The 14183-nt window shown below is 36.5% G+C and overlaps 1 protein-coding gene across 1 annotated transcript in view; it reads left to right on the plus strand.

Annotated features, from left to right (window-relative positions):
* Positions 1 to 3474: 3474 nt before the first annotated feature.
* LOC141398596 (synaptic vesicle glycoprotein 2B-like) overlaps positions 3475 to 14183 on the plus strand; it is a 71350-nt gene continuing 60641 nt past the window's right edge. Inside the window, exon 1 of the mRNA XM_073976005.1 lies at positions 3475 to 3843. Within this exon, the coding sequence (XP_073832106.1) occupies positions 3777 to 3843 (67 nt within the window). The 5' untranslated portion in view covers positions 3475 to 3776. The remainder of the gene's footprint in view (positions 3844 to 14183) is intronic.

The following is a 14183-nucleotide window of genomic DNA, read 5'->3' on the forward strand; positions in this document are numbered from 1 at the left end:
CAAAACAACACTTTGAAATATTAATTGATAAATTGAGTGCAAATCCAATGTGCACATGGGTTCCATCTATACAGCCGAATACACCAGGGAATTTCGTTTTTGAATGAAAATGATTTTTGTTTTGTCTTTTTTCCTCCTCCGTCAACTTCGAAACGATCCAATTTGTCCTCTATCAAGTGGACAACTTCCTTCAATACGTTCGACAATGTAGGTTGAGCCATGGAATTGTTGTAATCATTGCCATGGGACTTTTGGAAACTTCCCTCCGCAAAAAATCTGAACGCAGCGCAAACTTTTAAAAGTGGGGTTATTGCTGTTGATCAGTAACTTACTTTGAAGTCATCCTTTAACGTTACCATAATGTAAAATACGGCATCCTTTGGCAATCGGAAATACGCCTTAAACCTAAAATAATTTAGTGATTATACAGATCTTTCCAACATGAGCTTCAACTTACAGTACAGATGGCAATTCCATTTGATTCGACTTGTCCCTCAAATTTCTTCTAATAGATGTCATGTTCTGTACATTTTCTTAATCATCAAAAAATAAAACCACTGAACTTATCATTTTAAAATAGTTTCTTTTTGGCGAATTGTGCCTTTTGGATATAATAGAGTTCACAAGTTTGAAAAAAACACTGATCGATAACACGTTTATCGACAACCCACCAATAATACAAAATTTCATCTCAGTTGTGCTGACAATTGAAAACGCAACTCAAGTTTAGTGGCAATGCATAATCGACCCCTTAGCCCCGTACGTCTGTCTGCCTGGCTGGGCTGCGAAGGATAACTCTCGAACGGATTAACCGAACAGGTCGAACATTTGGCTTTCGTAATATTTTAGTTTAAATTCGAAGATGGACCATATCGGTCCACTCCAGCGGGTACCTTTCCCACAAAAGTTCAAAATTTGTCTGTAAAATGGTGTGAACGATAACTCTCGATTTGGTCCAAACCTTGCACATCGTATTATTCCCGATCTATATCTAGGTAGATCGGGTATGGAGTATATTAGTCCACTCTTTCGGGTACCTCCCACACAAAATTCGGTTAAAGTGAAATTTAAGAGCACCTCGCGGAGAGTTTTGAACATTTTTTCAGCAGGTTGTCTTTGCGGCTCCCTTTACGACGGTACACTTTTTTTTGGCGCAAGTCCATACTTCCTAAGAAATGACCTAAAAGCTCCAAGAAACCCTGACGGAACCAACCAAAATGGCAAATCTCAAGGTAATCGTCTTGAATTTTTTTTCATCAGGTTGTCCTTGCGACTCCCTTTATGGCGGCACAATTTGTTTCTTGCGCAAGCCCATACTTCCTGAGAGAATGGCCTAAACGCTTATAGAAACCCTGACGGCACCAACCAAAATGGCTAATCCGCAAGAAAATTCTCGCAGGGAGTTTTTGATTGGTGCAGACTTTGCACATCGTATTATTTCATCTAGTCATGTATCAGTTTGGAATATAAACTACTTCGGTCTACTCCCACAGCAAAATTCGAAAAAAAGTAAAGTTCAAGAGCTCCTCTTGCATCGTTTTTGATTCTTTTTTCAGTAGGTTGTTCTAGCGGCCTCATTTTCAACGGTACAATCTTTTTCCGGAATAAGTCAATACTTCCTGAGATAATGATCCAAGCACCAAAACTCTCCCCGCACATACTAAAATGGCTATTGTGCCAGATAACTCTAAAACTTCTTCAAAAATTTCTTTCAAACATAGTTTAAGTCCCAATTTGCATTAGGCGAGTTTACTTGCGGCAAGTCTCACTTTGTAGGAGAGACACGTAAGGTGTATGGAAGTGGAAAAAATTTGCTCGTACCGGCAATTTTCAGGCAATTCCTTTTATATTTTTCGTTTTTGACATTATTTCCAACTTGCCGAAACAGAATTGTTTGTATAACGCAAGAGGCAAGTTTAAAAGAGAACGAGAAAAATTGCCGCATGTAAACTCGCCTAATGTAATTCGGGACTAACGTAATTTAATATTTCGAGTCCTTTATGAAGAAGTTTAGTTACTAAAAATTTTTGGTATATGTCAATGATTTGGTATAGCCCCACATTACGGTACATACAGATTTTAAAGCAGATTCGTGATACAAGATCAATATATTTTGATTTTTTGTCAGTGGCTGAGGGTATATCTCCGTCAGCACAGCCGACTCATACTTTCTTATTGGTTTTGGGATAAATCGGATACAGTTTCCATACCGGTTAACTTTTTAAACCTCTCGTAAAAACGCGAGTGATGTGTCGGTTTCTTAACTGATAAAGAAACGATACACAGAAAAGGCGAATTAATCCTCTATACTTTCAAAAACATTTCTCGCATATTTTTCAACTTTGCAGTAACCGTTTCTGCCGTTCTTGTGGATGGATTTTCACGATCTGAGATTTATATGATCCAGAACGCAAAAAAAAAATAAAGTATCGCAGGGTACCAGCACACTCAAAATTATATTGTAAACACTGTACCCAAAAAAATAGGTTTAAAAAATCGCACTAAATGTTGGTCTTTGGCAATAGATTACTGTGATGCTGTATAGCCCACATAGTCAATACACATATCAAATTATGCGTAATCGCGAGTACTTTAATCCTACGATTGTTTTTTTGAAATACCCGAGTGCGCGTCCAAGTTAAATCAAAAATACAAAAAACACATAAAATCCGGCTTCAAAATGCCAGCAAAGGTGAAAAGTGATACATTTGAAGTGTAATCTTCCTTTTGTATTCTTCTACTTTTACTTTGGACCGATGTCCGTCATTTGAATGGTTTAACCAGCAATCGAATAGCAATGTAAAAAACCTCGATAGCTTCAACGTGTTTTTGCCTATGGTTATTCCTTAACGCGGTCATAACTTTCACGCAAATTATTTGTTTGCTAAATTTTTCAGCTTTGTTCAAAAACACTTAATTTGATCCAGTGCTGGTAAACTACAATAGTTCGCGTATTATAATTGTACAAACCTTGGCTTCATGGAAACTAAATTTTTTTGTCCTTTACTCATAAGTATTTTCCATCACGAAAAAGGCAATTAAGTAAGCTTTCAAAAAAGGGGAAAAACAACAAAATCGATTGAAAAAATATATGAGTTATGAAATTTTTTGTGTTTTAATATTTTCCCTTACTTTTTAATATTTTCTATTTCTTAACATTGGAACCACAGTGCGTATTATTGTTATAATAACCTTTCTAATTAATAACAATAATACGCACTACATCCCAGTGCTTTTAAGTCCAACACATGCCTCAGAATTCCCTTCCCAATAATGGTTTTATATATTTTTCTTATTATTCTCAAGAGCACATGTACTGACAATAGCAAACCATTCCCTTGGCATGCACTGTACATGTATGTAACTGTGTGTATATTAATTATTGATTGTATCGCAGCGAGAGAGAGAACATGAAGTATGTTCTGTTAATGTACTGTACACACATGTTCTTGTTAAGGCATGCAAATGTATTTCGTTGGTCATTGGCAATTTTTAGTTTACCAAAGTTGCTCTTCGAAGCAACAACGCGACTACGGCGACGACCACGACACAGAGAAAGCAGAAAACAAGTAAAATGAAGAATAATTAATTTGTTTATTTTATATATAAATAAAAGAAAAACAAAAAAGGAAACTAAACAGGAACGGTGGGAAATTCGTACGGTACATACACATGTATTATTGTTTTGGCATGGTGACAGATACAAAAAAACCAAAACAAATTAAATAAATATTTTTTTCACGGGCTAAAAGTTACAAAATAGCGGCAACAACAAAATGACTTCTTCAAAGGTGAATGAAACTAAAAACGTGAATGTTAAAGATGATGGTGCCAGTGAAAATTGTAAGTTCTATTATAAAAAAAAAAAAAAACAAAATTGATAATACCGAAAAAAGTGTTTAGATTATAGCTACTACTACTTATTGTAAGTATGGTATATAGTTCGCGGAATCAACAAATTGCTAATAGCGGCAACAAAGTCAAGTGGCTGCATGAAATATTAAAAATTTTTTTTTATCAACAGAAGTATAGAATAAAAACAAAAACCAAAAAATGTGTACAATTCAAAAAAACATAAGCACGTACATAGGTACATATTTACACTTAGCAACTATGAAGAGACCAACTTATCGGGTTAGTGGGATAGAGTACTATTACAATGTCAGAATTCACTGAAAAAAAACAGAAAATCACCGAATGGTATAGAAAATATTTTGAATAGTATATCAACATGTGCTTCGCTAAATTGTAATTTTTGTGCGTTTACACCATTTCCACGCTATACTACGGCTTCAAATTTGATTCACACAACAGAAACGTGTTTTTTTTGTGAATTTTTAATTACCGTGTAACAACGGTAAGTTTTATAAGATCACGCAGTATCTTATGCAGTATTTTGTGATAATTTTATTTGTTGATACATATATTTATTATCTAGCGCTTTACATAAATGACTAACATGTAATAAATTGGTGATAGTGTCCAGTTTATTTTGATAAAAAAACAAGTAACAAGTAAAAAATTATCAGTCGGCTTGGCCGACAGAGATATACCCTCAGCCTGTGTATATTGAAACCATTTTTCCCAAAAAACGTATGTATTTAGAGGGTTTTAAAAATTTTGGGCGTATGAAACGACAAAAATATTGATAAGGATTAAAGAGCAAAAGTTTTGCGGAGGAAATACTTAAAGGAATGGATCGACATTGACCATTATGGAAGCGGATCTCCAGCCACCCTTCGGGCTGTTTGCTCAAGAAGTGTGTATTTGCCCCTGAAAAAACTTTTACCATCGAAATTGAGGCAGCGAATGCAAGTTGCTTCAACAAAAATCAAAGTGATTCGATAGCAGGTCTTAAAGTGAACTTATGCGAAATTTTGTTTGGAAGGTACTGGATGAAGTGTACAAATATAGTCCATATTTGAACCTGATCTATATCTGGTAGATATATTAGGATGTGTAAAGTATGGACCAATTCGGCCCCTCCCTTCAAAAGTTACCGTACGAACAATTTTTTTTGTGGGGGAGGTACCTGAAGGAGTGGACCGATATGGCATATGTTCAAACTTAAACTATGTTTGGACAAAATATTGCTAAGGCCAAATTTTGGTCCCAATCGGCAGATTCGTTCGAGAGTTATCTTGCGCTCCAACCACCTCACACGGTGTCATTGGGGTTTTGTGCAACTTTCAGGCTATTTTCTCAGGAAGTATGGACTTGCCCCTAATGAAACTTGTACCGTCGTATGGGGGGCAGTGAATACAAGTTGCTAAAACAAAAATCAAAGCGATTAGAGAGATGACCCTAAACTGAACTTATCCGAAAATTTGAGTGGGAGGTACCCGAAGGAGTAGGCAGATTGAGTCCATATTGAAACCTTATCTAAGTCTGGTACACATTTCACGATGGGCAAAGTATGGTACAAATCGGTTACGCCCTGCAAAAGTTATCGTGCGCACAAATTTTCCGAAAATTTTCGAACTTTTGTGGGGGAGGTACCGGAAGAAGTGGACCAATATAGCCCATCTTCGAACTTAAACTATGTTTGGCCAAAATATTACGAAAGCCAAAATTTGAACAGAATCGGTTGATCCGTTCGAGAGTTATCGTGCGCTCCAGCCAGCCAGACAGACAGACGGACGGACAATGCTCAATCGACTCCAATTTGTCTGAAACACATTTCGTCCAAACATACTTGGGGTCTAAAACCATTATTTCGATGAGGCACATTTTGCCCGTATGAAAGTGTTTATACCCTCGTTAACATAAATGCTGAGGGTATAAAAATCAAAATTATTCCAGAGGAGGTCCTAACCTGCACTTTCCCGAAATTTGGTGTGGAAGGTATCCGAAGAACTGATCGATGTATCGTAGGAATATTACAATGTCCAAAGTATGGATCGGTTACTGCCTCCGAAAGTTATCGTGCGCACCATTTTAGCGAAGAGTTTTGAACTTTTGTGGGGTCCATATTAGAACTTGATTTAACGTTGGGCAAAAATATTACGATTGCCAAATTTTGGATCGAATCGGTTTATCCGTCCATGAGTTACCTAGCGCTCCATCCTTTTTCTCGGAAAATATGGACTTGTCCCTGAAAAAACTTAAACCCTCGTAATGGGGGCAAGTTGCTAAAACAAAAATCAAAACCACCGAGATGAAGTCCTGCACTTTTCCGAAATGTTGTGTGGGAGGTACCCGAAGGAGTAGACCGATATAGTCCATATTCAAACTTGATCAATGTTTCGTAAAAATATTTAGAGTTGGACATTTTGTTCCTTTTCCAAAAGGAACTAGTTCCTTAATATAGTTCCAAATAATTCCGTGAGCGATATAGTTCAATGAATCTTTCTCTTTCATCGTTCATTATGTTTCCTTCGTTCCAAATAGTTCCGAGAACGACATATGTAGTTCAATGAATCTTTCTCTTCCGTCGTTTTTTTTATTTCCTTCGCACCAAAAACTTCCGAGAGTGAAGTAGTTTAACGAATTTTTCTCTTTCTTTTTGTTTTCATCTTATGGTGGATTAATTTACATACAAATAAATAAATTGCAGGAGGAGTGGTTTACGTTTATATTACAATGTGACCGCATCTGAATGATGAATGAACCAAACGAGAAAGATCGAAGTGAGTGTGGAATTAAATAAAGAAAATCAACTATACAAATGTAAGGAATTATATGAACGACTGGAACTACATATACGAGGGTCACTAGAAAACTTTCTGGCCTAGGCAACACGCAGTATCGCCAGGCCTCATTTGACATTTTTTTTTTTTTTTTTTGGAAAGTTTGACAGTTTTTAGCCTAGGCGTACTTAGGACAATTTGTAATGCGACCATTTGTTGGGTTGTTTTCAGTGGCTTTATTGTGACACCTCCAAAACACGGTTTTTGAACGCTTTTACAGCATCTTCTGGCGACGAAAATCATTGACCACGCCTTTTTCCTTGATGTCCTGCAATCGAATGAAGTCATTGGATCCCCAATCAGGGCATGGCCCATCAATTCCACGTTTTGTCCGGTCAAACAGGCGCTAGTTTGAATCGATGTGTGAGAGCTCGCATTGTCAAGATGCAGATCGATTCGATTTGTTTTGTTCGTTTTTCGAAATTCTCAGAAGACTTCAGGCAAACAAATTGTAGTTTAACACTCAGAATTAACCGTCCTTCATATCTCAAGCCGTATAGTCGCCACACGGTCAGTTTTGCCAAAGAAACAGGGGACCATTTGCTTCGAAGGACTTCTTCCATGAACAACTTTCGTTGGATTGGACACGCTTTCGAAGACCCAAATGGAGGATTCTTGTTTTGTTTCGGGCTCCTAAGCATAGATCCAAGAATCGTCGTCTGTGACAATCTTATAAATGTCGTTTGAAGCACCGCGATTGTTCTTATTCATCCGCCGGATCTAGCGAGAAAAAAACCATTTTTTGTGGACAGGTGTTCATGCAATATGTATCAAATGTGAGTTGGTGGAAGAAATGCCCATGGATACCTCTATCTCACGGTATAAAACTTGGCGACCGTTCACCAACGGCTTAATTTTTTCCTGGCCAATTTTGGAAGACCATAACGACCTTCGTTATTTGCGAGTGTCGGCAACGATTGAATTCATTAAACCATTTTTTCATAGTGATATAGGATCGCTCTTTATCGGCATACAAAGATTTAATTTGATCGCTGCACTCTTGAGAGATTATCCATGTGGAAATTTGTAAAAAATTATAGGACGAAAATGTTCACAAGTAAATTCCATTTTATTGCAAAGTGATTTTTTCAAGTCAGTAAACAACACAGCACATAGTCGTATGTCAAACTGTCCTGAGTACGCTTATGCTAAAAACTGTCAAACTTTCCAAAAAATGTCAAATGACGCCAGGCCAGAAGGTTTTTTAGTGCCCCTCGTATGAACTAAAGGAACTATATAAATCCAAGAGCCGGGTATAGTTCCAATAGTTCCTTGTCCGGAATAGTTCCTTGGGAACTACACAACTCTAGAAATCTTACGATGTGCAAACTATGGACAAAATCGGTTGGTCCCTTCGAAAGTTATCGTGCGCATAATTTTTGCAAAAAAACAAATAAGTTTTGTGGGGGAGGTACCCAAAAGAGTGCACTGATATGACCCGTCTTGATTTAAGTTTGCGCAAAATACTACGACTGCCAACTTTTGGACCGAATCGGTTTGTCCGTTCGATAGTTATCGTGAGCCCCTGAAAAAAACTTTTACCGTCGTAATGTGGGCAGCGAATACAAGTGGCTACAACAAAAATCAAAACTATTCGAGAGGAAGTCCTTAACTTCTCTTTTCCGCAAATTTGTGTGGATGGTACCCGAAGGAATGGACCGATATAGTTTCTATTCAAACTTGATGTATGTCTGGGAGAAATATTTCGATGTGCAAAGTATGGACCAAATCGGTTACTGCCTTCGAGAGTTATCGTGCGCATACTTTTTGCGGAAAATTTTGAACTTTTGTGAGGGAGGTACCCGAGGACCCATCTTCGAACTTAAACTATGTTTGGACAAAATATTACGAAAGCCAAATTTTGGATCAAATCTGAATCTGTTCGAGAGTTTTTGTGCGCTCCAGGCAGCCAGACGGACATTGCTAAATTGACTCCAAATTGTATGAAACGTATTTCGTCCAAACATACTTGGGGTCTAAAACCATTATTTCGAGGAGGCACATATTGCCCGTATGAAAGTGTTCATCCTCTCTGAAAGATAGGGTGTTTCGTATATGTCATTGATTTGGCATAGTTCCTACCCCATTTTGAAGCAAAATCGTCATACAAAATCAATATATTTTATATACGGCATAATTATTATGATTGTTTCTTTTTTTGGTCAGAGTACGGCTGACTGATACTTTCTTACTTGTTAATCATACCAAGTGCATATACGGTCGTTAGCTTAAAGGTTGATATGTTCCCCACGATGTTAACGTGTATATGAATAGTGATTACAATAATAAACATCAGTTTTTGTGTGGAGATCAACTTAGAATTAGTAGAATAAACATGTCGGTGATTTTTCCTAAATTTTCTGTTACTAAATCACAAAATAAATTTCAAATTATCGGCTTGAATTTATCACAAGTAGTATGTAATAAAAATTGTCCTCTTTTATCACGAATGTTATGAACCTTAAGTAGCCATAAAGCTCAATAAAATATATAGGGTTAAAAAATCGTATAATACGGATTGAATGTGCCGTAACTTTTGCACGTATAACCAAAAATTAGCTCAATTAATTCAATTAATTAAAAACTTTCATAAATAATGACCTTCGTCCCAATAAGACAACAATAAACAATTTTTTTTGGCCGGATTCGAGAATCGGATTTTCTTTTCAAAATTAATTTCTTTTAAAAAATGTTAAAAATTTAAAAAAAATTAAATTGAAATAATGATCTGGCAGAAGGTATTCCTTGTGCACCTGATTACAGTAATATCTTTTTTAATGGCAAGTTCGCTCTTCCTGACATAATACCCCGAACTAAAATTGCTAGTGGGCACTATTGAAAGGAGTGGCCCCCCCATTCAGATTAAGTTCCAATATGGTGGACTATATGATCCACTTCTTCACATACCTCCTTAATCCACTTTAAGATCACTTCTCGAAACTAGTTGGGTAGTCCTTTTGATCAGGACTAGATCACACTATACCTACCAAATTATAGGCCCTAAAGTGTTCCAATATTTAGGGAGCTCTTTTTCATATATGTATCTCCCGGACAAAAGTGCAGATAAGTACAGATTTATTATTCTTTGTGGTCCCTATTTTAATCTCAATACTTATTTCGATAATGGCCCGAAAGTTCCAAAAACCCCGCCCAAGTGTTGTTCTCTTAATTTATAATAGGTTTAAATCCATAATACTGGAGTAAAAATGTGGAGTAAAATGTGTTGAAACTGTCTGTGGTATAATTAGGTGCAATGCTTAGGACACCTACCACACAATCGCTTAAAAATGTTTGAAAACTTCCAAACACACATTTTACAAAAATGCGATTTCTTTTCAAAATAGGGATTAGATTAGATAGGGATTATTATTTGTACAGTCATAGTCTGAGGGTATTTAGCTGGCGAGAAAGCCCACTGATTCTTTTTTACTAGCTTTTTTCTTCAATGCGTTGAAGTGTAATGCGTTTTGTGCAGATTGTTTCGATGCCATTGCCTGACATGACCTAATAAAGACACAAATTTCAAGCTAAAACTGTGTCTTTTGTTTTACCATAATCAAATATTTTAGCAATTTTTTGTACATATTACCTTGTTTAAGGACATACACTTTAGTATAGATTGAAAAAAAAAATATATAATAACCCCACGGTCAAGGTTCGTTATTATTATTTCCAGTAATATTATTTTTGAGAGTTGGCCTTCTAAAAATAAGTACAACTATATAAAGTTAATGTAACTTTAATTGTACATTTACATTTGTGGCAGACAGGCAGAATAAACAACATTTAGCCATTTGTATGACAAAGGCTGCTTGTATTGAAGAGACAAGAACGTAAGCGATAACAACTCTCATGGGATTGCGTCACGTGACTTTTATGGAGTTCAATTACCTTTTGTGTACACAGGGTGTTTTATACCCTCAGCCGTTAGGCTAAAGAGGGTATATACACTTTGATACGACCAAAAATGTGCCCCATCGAAATAATGGGTTTAGTGCCCAAGTATTTTTGGACGAAATTCGATTCAGACAATTTTGAGTCAATTCGGTCCAAATTTTGGTAGTTGTTATACGTTGTTTCGGGGGGAAGTCCATACTTCTCGGGACAATGACCTCAAAGCTGCAAGAAACTTTGACAGCACCAACTAAAATGGCAAATCCGCAAGAAAACTCTCGCAAGGAGTTTCTGATTGGTTCAACTTTTCACATCGTATCATTTCATCCAGTAATGTATGGAGTTGGATTATGGAGAATAACGGTCCCGTCCTTCGGGTACTTCCCACACAGAATTTGGGCAACGTGTAGTTTAACAACTCGTCTCGGATAGTTTTGAGATTTGTTTCCAAAAAAGTTGTTCTTGCGGGCCCTGTTCCGACGACGCAATTTGGAGGCAAGTCCATAATAACTAAGATAGTAATTCTTCCACAAACATCTCATACTGGACAAGGGAGACTTCTCTCATATCTTGTAGAGAAGTTTTACATGGCTGAAATACTCAGGAAATGTCACCAACATTACTGAGTGGTATTTTGCCACCGTTGAAAAATTGATGTTGACTGGCCGGAAAATCGAACCCGCGACATTCAGCGTGCAAGACGGGTGTGCATGCCTTTGCACTACGGTGGCACCTACTGAGATAATGGCACAAAACCGCCAAAAAGCCTGATGGCACCCAGTAGTTTAGGAATCGATTTTTTGGCGTCACCGATTGTTAATTTTCATATAGGATTCGATAGTAAACATACTGAAACTAAGAAAACCAAAAAAATATGTCAAAATTTTGGAAGGTATGGGTCCAATTCGCAATTTTGGAAAATACGTAATTTTTGCAAATTTTTGGAGAAGGAAATAGCAATTTCTCGAAAACTATAGCAGATATTGTGTTCATTGTTTTTTAGTTAGGAAGGTAGGATTGTTGTCTTAAAGAACCATTTCAATAAATTACCGTAGCGTTTAAACGAAATGATCTATTTCATTTTTCCTCAGGCACTAAATTTTAGTGAAATTCCAACTGTAGTGGACTAGAATTTTTAGAGAACAGCTTGGAACAAAGTTGCATTTTCACAGAATGATGCTTGAGAGAGTTTCCTTTTTAAGTCCATATAAACTTTTGTACCCGTTCCGTCGTTTTTACACTTTTTTATTTTTTTGAATTTAACCACGTAAAATGTATGTTTTTATACCCTCAGCATTTATACTTTCATACGGGCAAAATGTACCTCATCGAAATAATGGTTGTATGTTTGAACGAAATCCGTTTCAGAAAATTTGGAGAGGATTTAGCTATGTCCGTCCGCCTGTCTGTCTGGCTGGTGCGCACGATAACTCTCAAATGGATCAACCGATTCGGTCCAAAATTTGGCTTTCGTAATATTTTGCCCAAACTTAGTTTAAGTTCGAAGATGGGTTATATCGGTACACTCCTTCCGGTACCTCCTCCACAAAAGTTCGAAAATTTTCGGAAAATTTGTGCGCACGATAACTCTTGAAGGAAGTAATTGACTTGGTCCATAATTTGCACATCCTAATATATCTACCAGACTTAGATGAGGTTTTAATATGGACTCAATCGGTCCACTCCTTCCGGTACCTCCCACACAAAATTTCGGAAAAATTCAGTTTAGGGTCTGCTCTCGAATCGCTTTGATTTTTGTTGTAGCAACTTATATTCACTGCCCCCCATACGACGTACAGAGGGGAAATTTGTGTTAAAAGTTGATTAAAAGGCCTAGAAAGCTCATTTATAGTCGGATTGATATAAAATTTTGCACATCATCTGTACAAGGATTAATCCTATAGAAAATAATGAAAATCGGTCCAGATTGCAGCTTCTATATATATTCGCATCTGATATGAGATAAAAATTCACCAAAATCACTGAAATTTGACACATGCAACCTGAACTAGCCTAAAAACACATTGAACCAATTTTCAAACAAATTGGTACAGATGTATATATAGTCCCATATACATATATTTCATTCCAAATTTTATTTTTTGAAACTTACTTAAATTAAATTTTTCTCAATTCACATGAGAAAAGCCGTGAATGTTTCTGAATAATGCAAACATATTTGATAGGTGTTGGTTTAGTCTAATAAATAAGAGTCCCGGTTATAAGGCGGAACAAAATTTAGTGTGAGTAAACCTTACAATTCCATAAAAAATATTTCATATTTTAGTTGAGAAAAATTAGATTTTTTCGGAATGGCGCAAATATGCGAAATTTTTTATGATTGAATCTGATATTTGAAACTCAAGCGCATAAAACATTAGAAGAAACTATCGTCGGGAAACGACGGGGAAATATACTTTTTCACTATTGAAATTGTAGTAATCTTAAAAATGATAATAAAAAATTTTCATAAAGAGGATATGTATCACCATTATTAAAGAGCAAAGATGTAAAATCAATCTGAAAATTTTAAATGCTAATCTTGTTCGGAGACTGTACAAAAACAATAAACCTTGAAAAATATACATTTTCGCGAAAATAATGTCATTTTAATGTTCACCTAATTTCTTAGTTTTCGAAAATTTACTTTTTGTTTTCAGTATGGCTGAGTTTAATCGACTGCTGCATTGGATCGGTTAATCTTACAAAGTCGAGGGTGGTTATAGCAAATGTTGAAAAGAGTCTGGTTGCCGTTTATCAACATTTTTTCTCAAAATAAAACGATTATCATACTTTGGGTTTTGAGCAACTTTAGGCCTATGTTTCCCCTCTGTGCGACGGTACAAGTTTCATCAGGGGCAAGTCCATACTTCCTGAGAAAATAACCTGAAAGGTGCAAAAAGCCCTTATTACACCGTGTGTAGTGGTTGGAGCGCAAGATATCTCTCGAACGGATCTGCCTAATCGGTTCAAAATTGGGCCTTCGTAATATTTTGCCCAAAATTAGTTTAAATTCGAAGATAAGCCATATCGGTCCACTCCTTCAGGCACCTCCCCCACAAAAGTTCAAAAATGTTCGGGAGTGACCGATTTGGTCCATACTTTACACATCCTAATATATCTACCACATATAGATCAGGTTCGAATAAGAACTATATTTGTCAGCTCCTTCGGGTACTACCCATACAAAATTTCGGATAAGTTCACTTTAAGACCTCCTCTCGAATCACGTTAATTTTTGTTTAAGCAACTTGCATTCGCTGCCTCCATTACGACGGTAAAAGTTTTTTCATGTGCAAATTAATACTTCTTGAGAAAAAACCCCAGTGACATCATATGTAGTGGCTGGAGAGCACCATAAATCTCGAACTGATCAACCGACTTGGTGCAAAATTTGGCCTTCGTCATATTTTGTCCAATCTTAGTTTTAGTTCCAAGATAAGGACAACTTCCGGTACTTCCTCCCAATATTTAAAAAATTTCACTAAAATGGTATGAGCGATATTTCTTCAACGGGGGCAACTAATTTGGTCCATACTTTGGATCCCCTAATATTTTGTCCAAATTTAATTTCTAAAATGGCCCATATCGATCTCCTCT

Source organism: Musca autumnalis, unplaced genomic scaffold (genome assembly GCF_047663935.1).
Source record: "Musca autumnalis isolate F117 unplaced genomic scaffold, ASM4766393v1 scaffold_3, whole genome shotgun sequence".
Classification (NCBI taxonomy): domain Eukaryota; kingdom Metazoa; phylum Arthropoda; class Insecta; order Diptera; family Muscidae; genus Musca; species Musca autumnalis.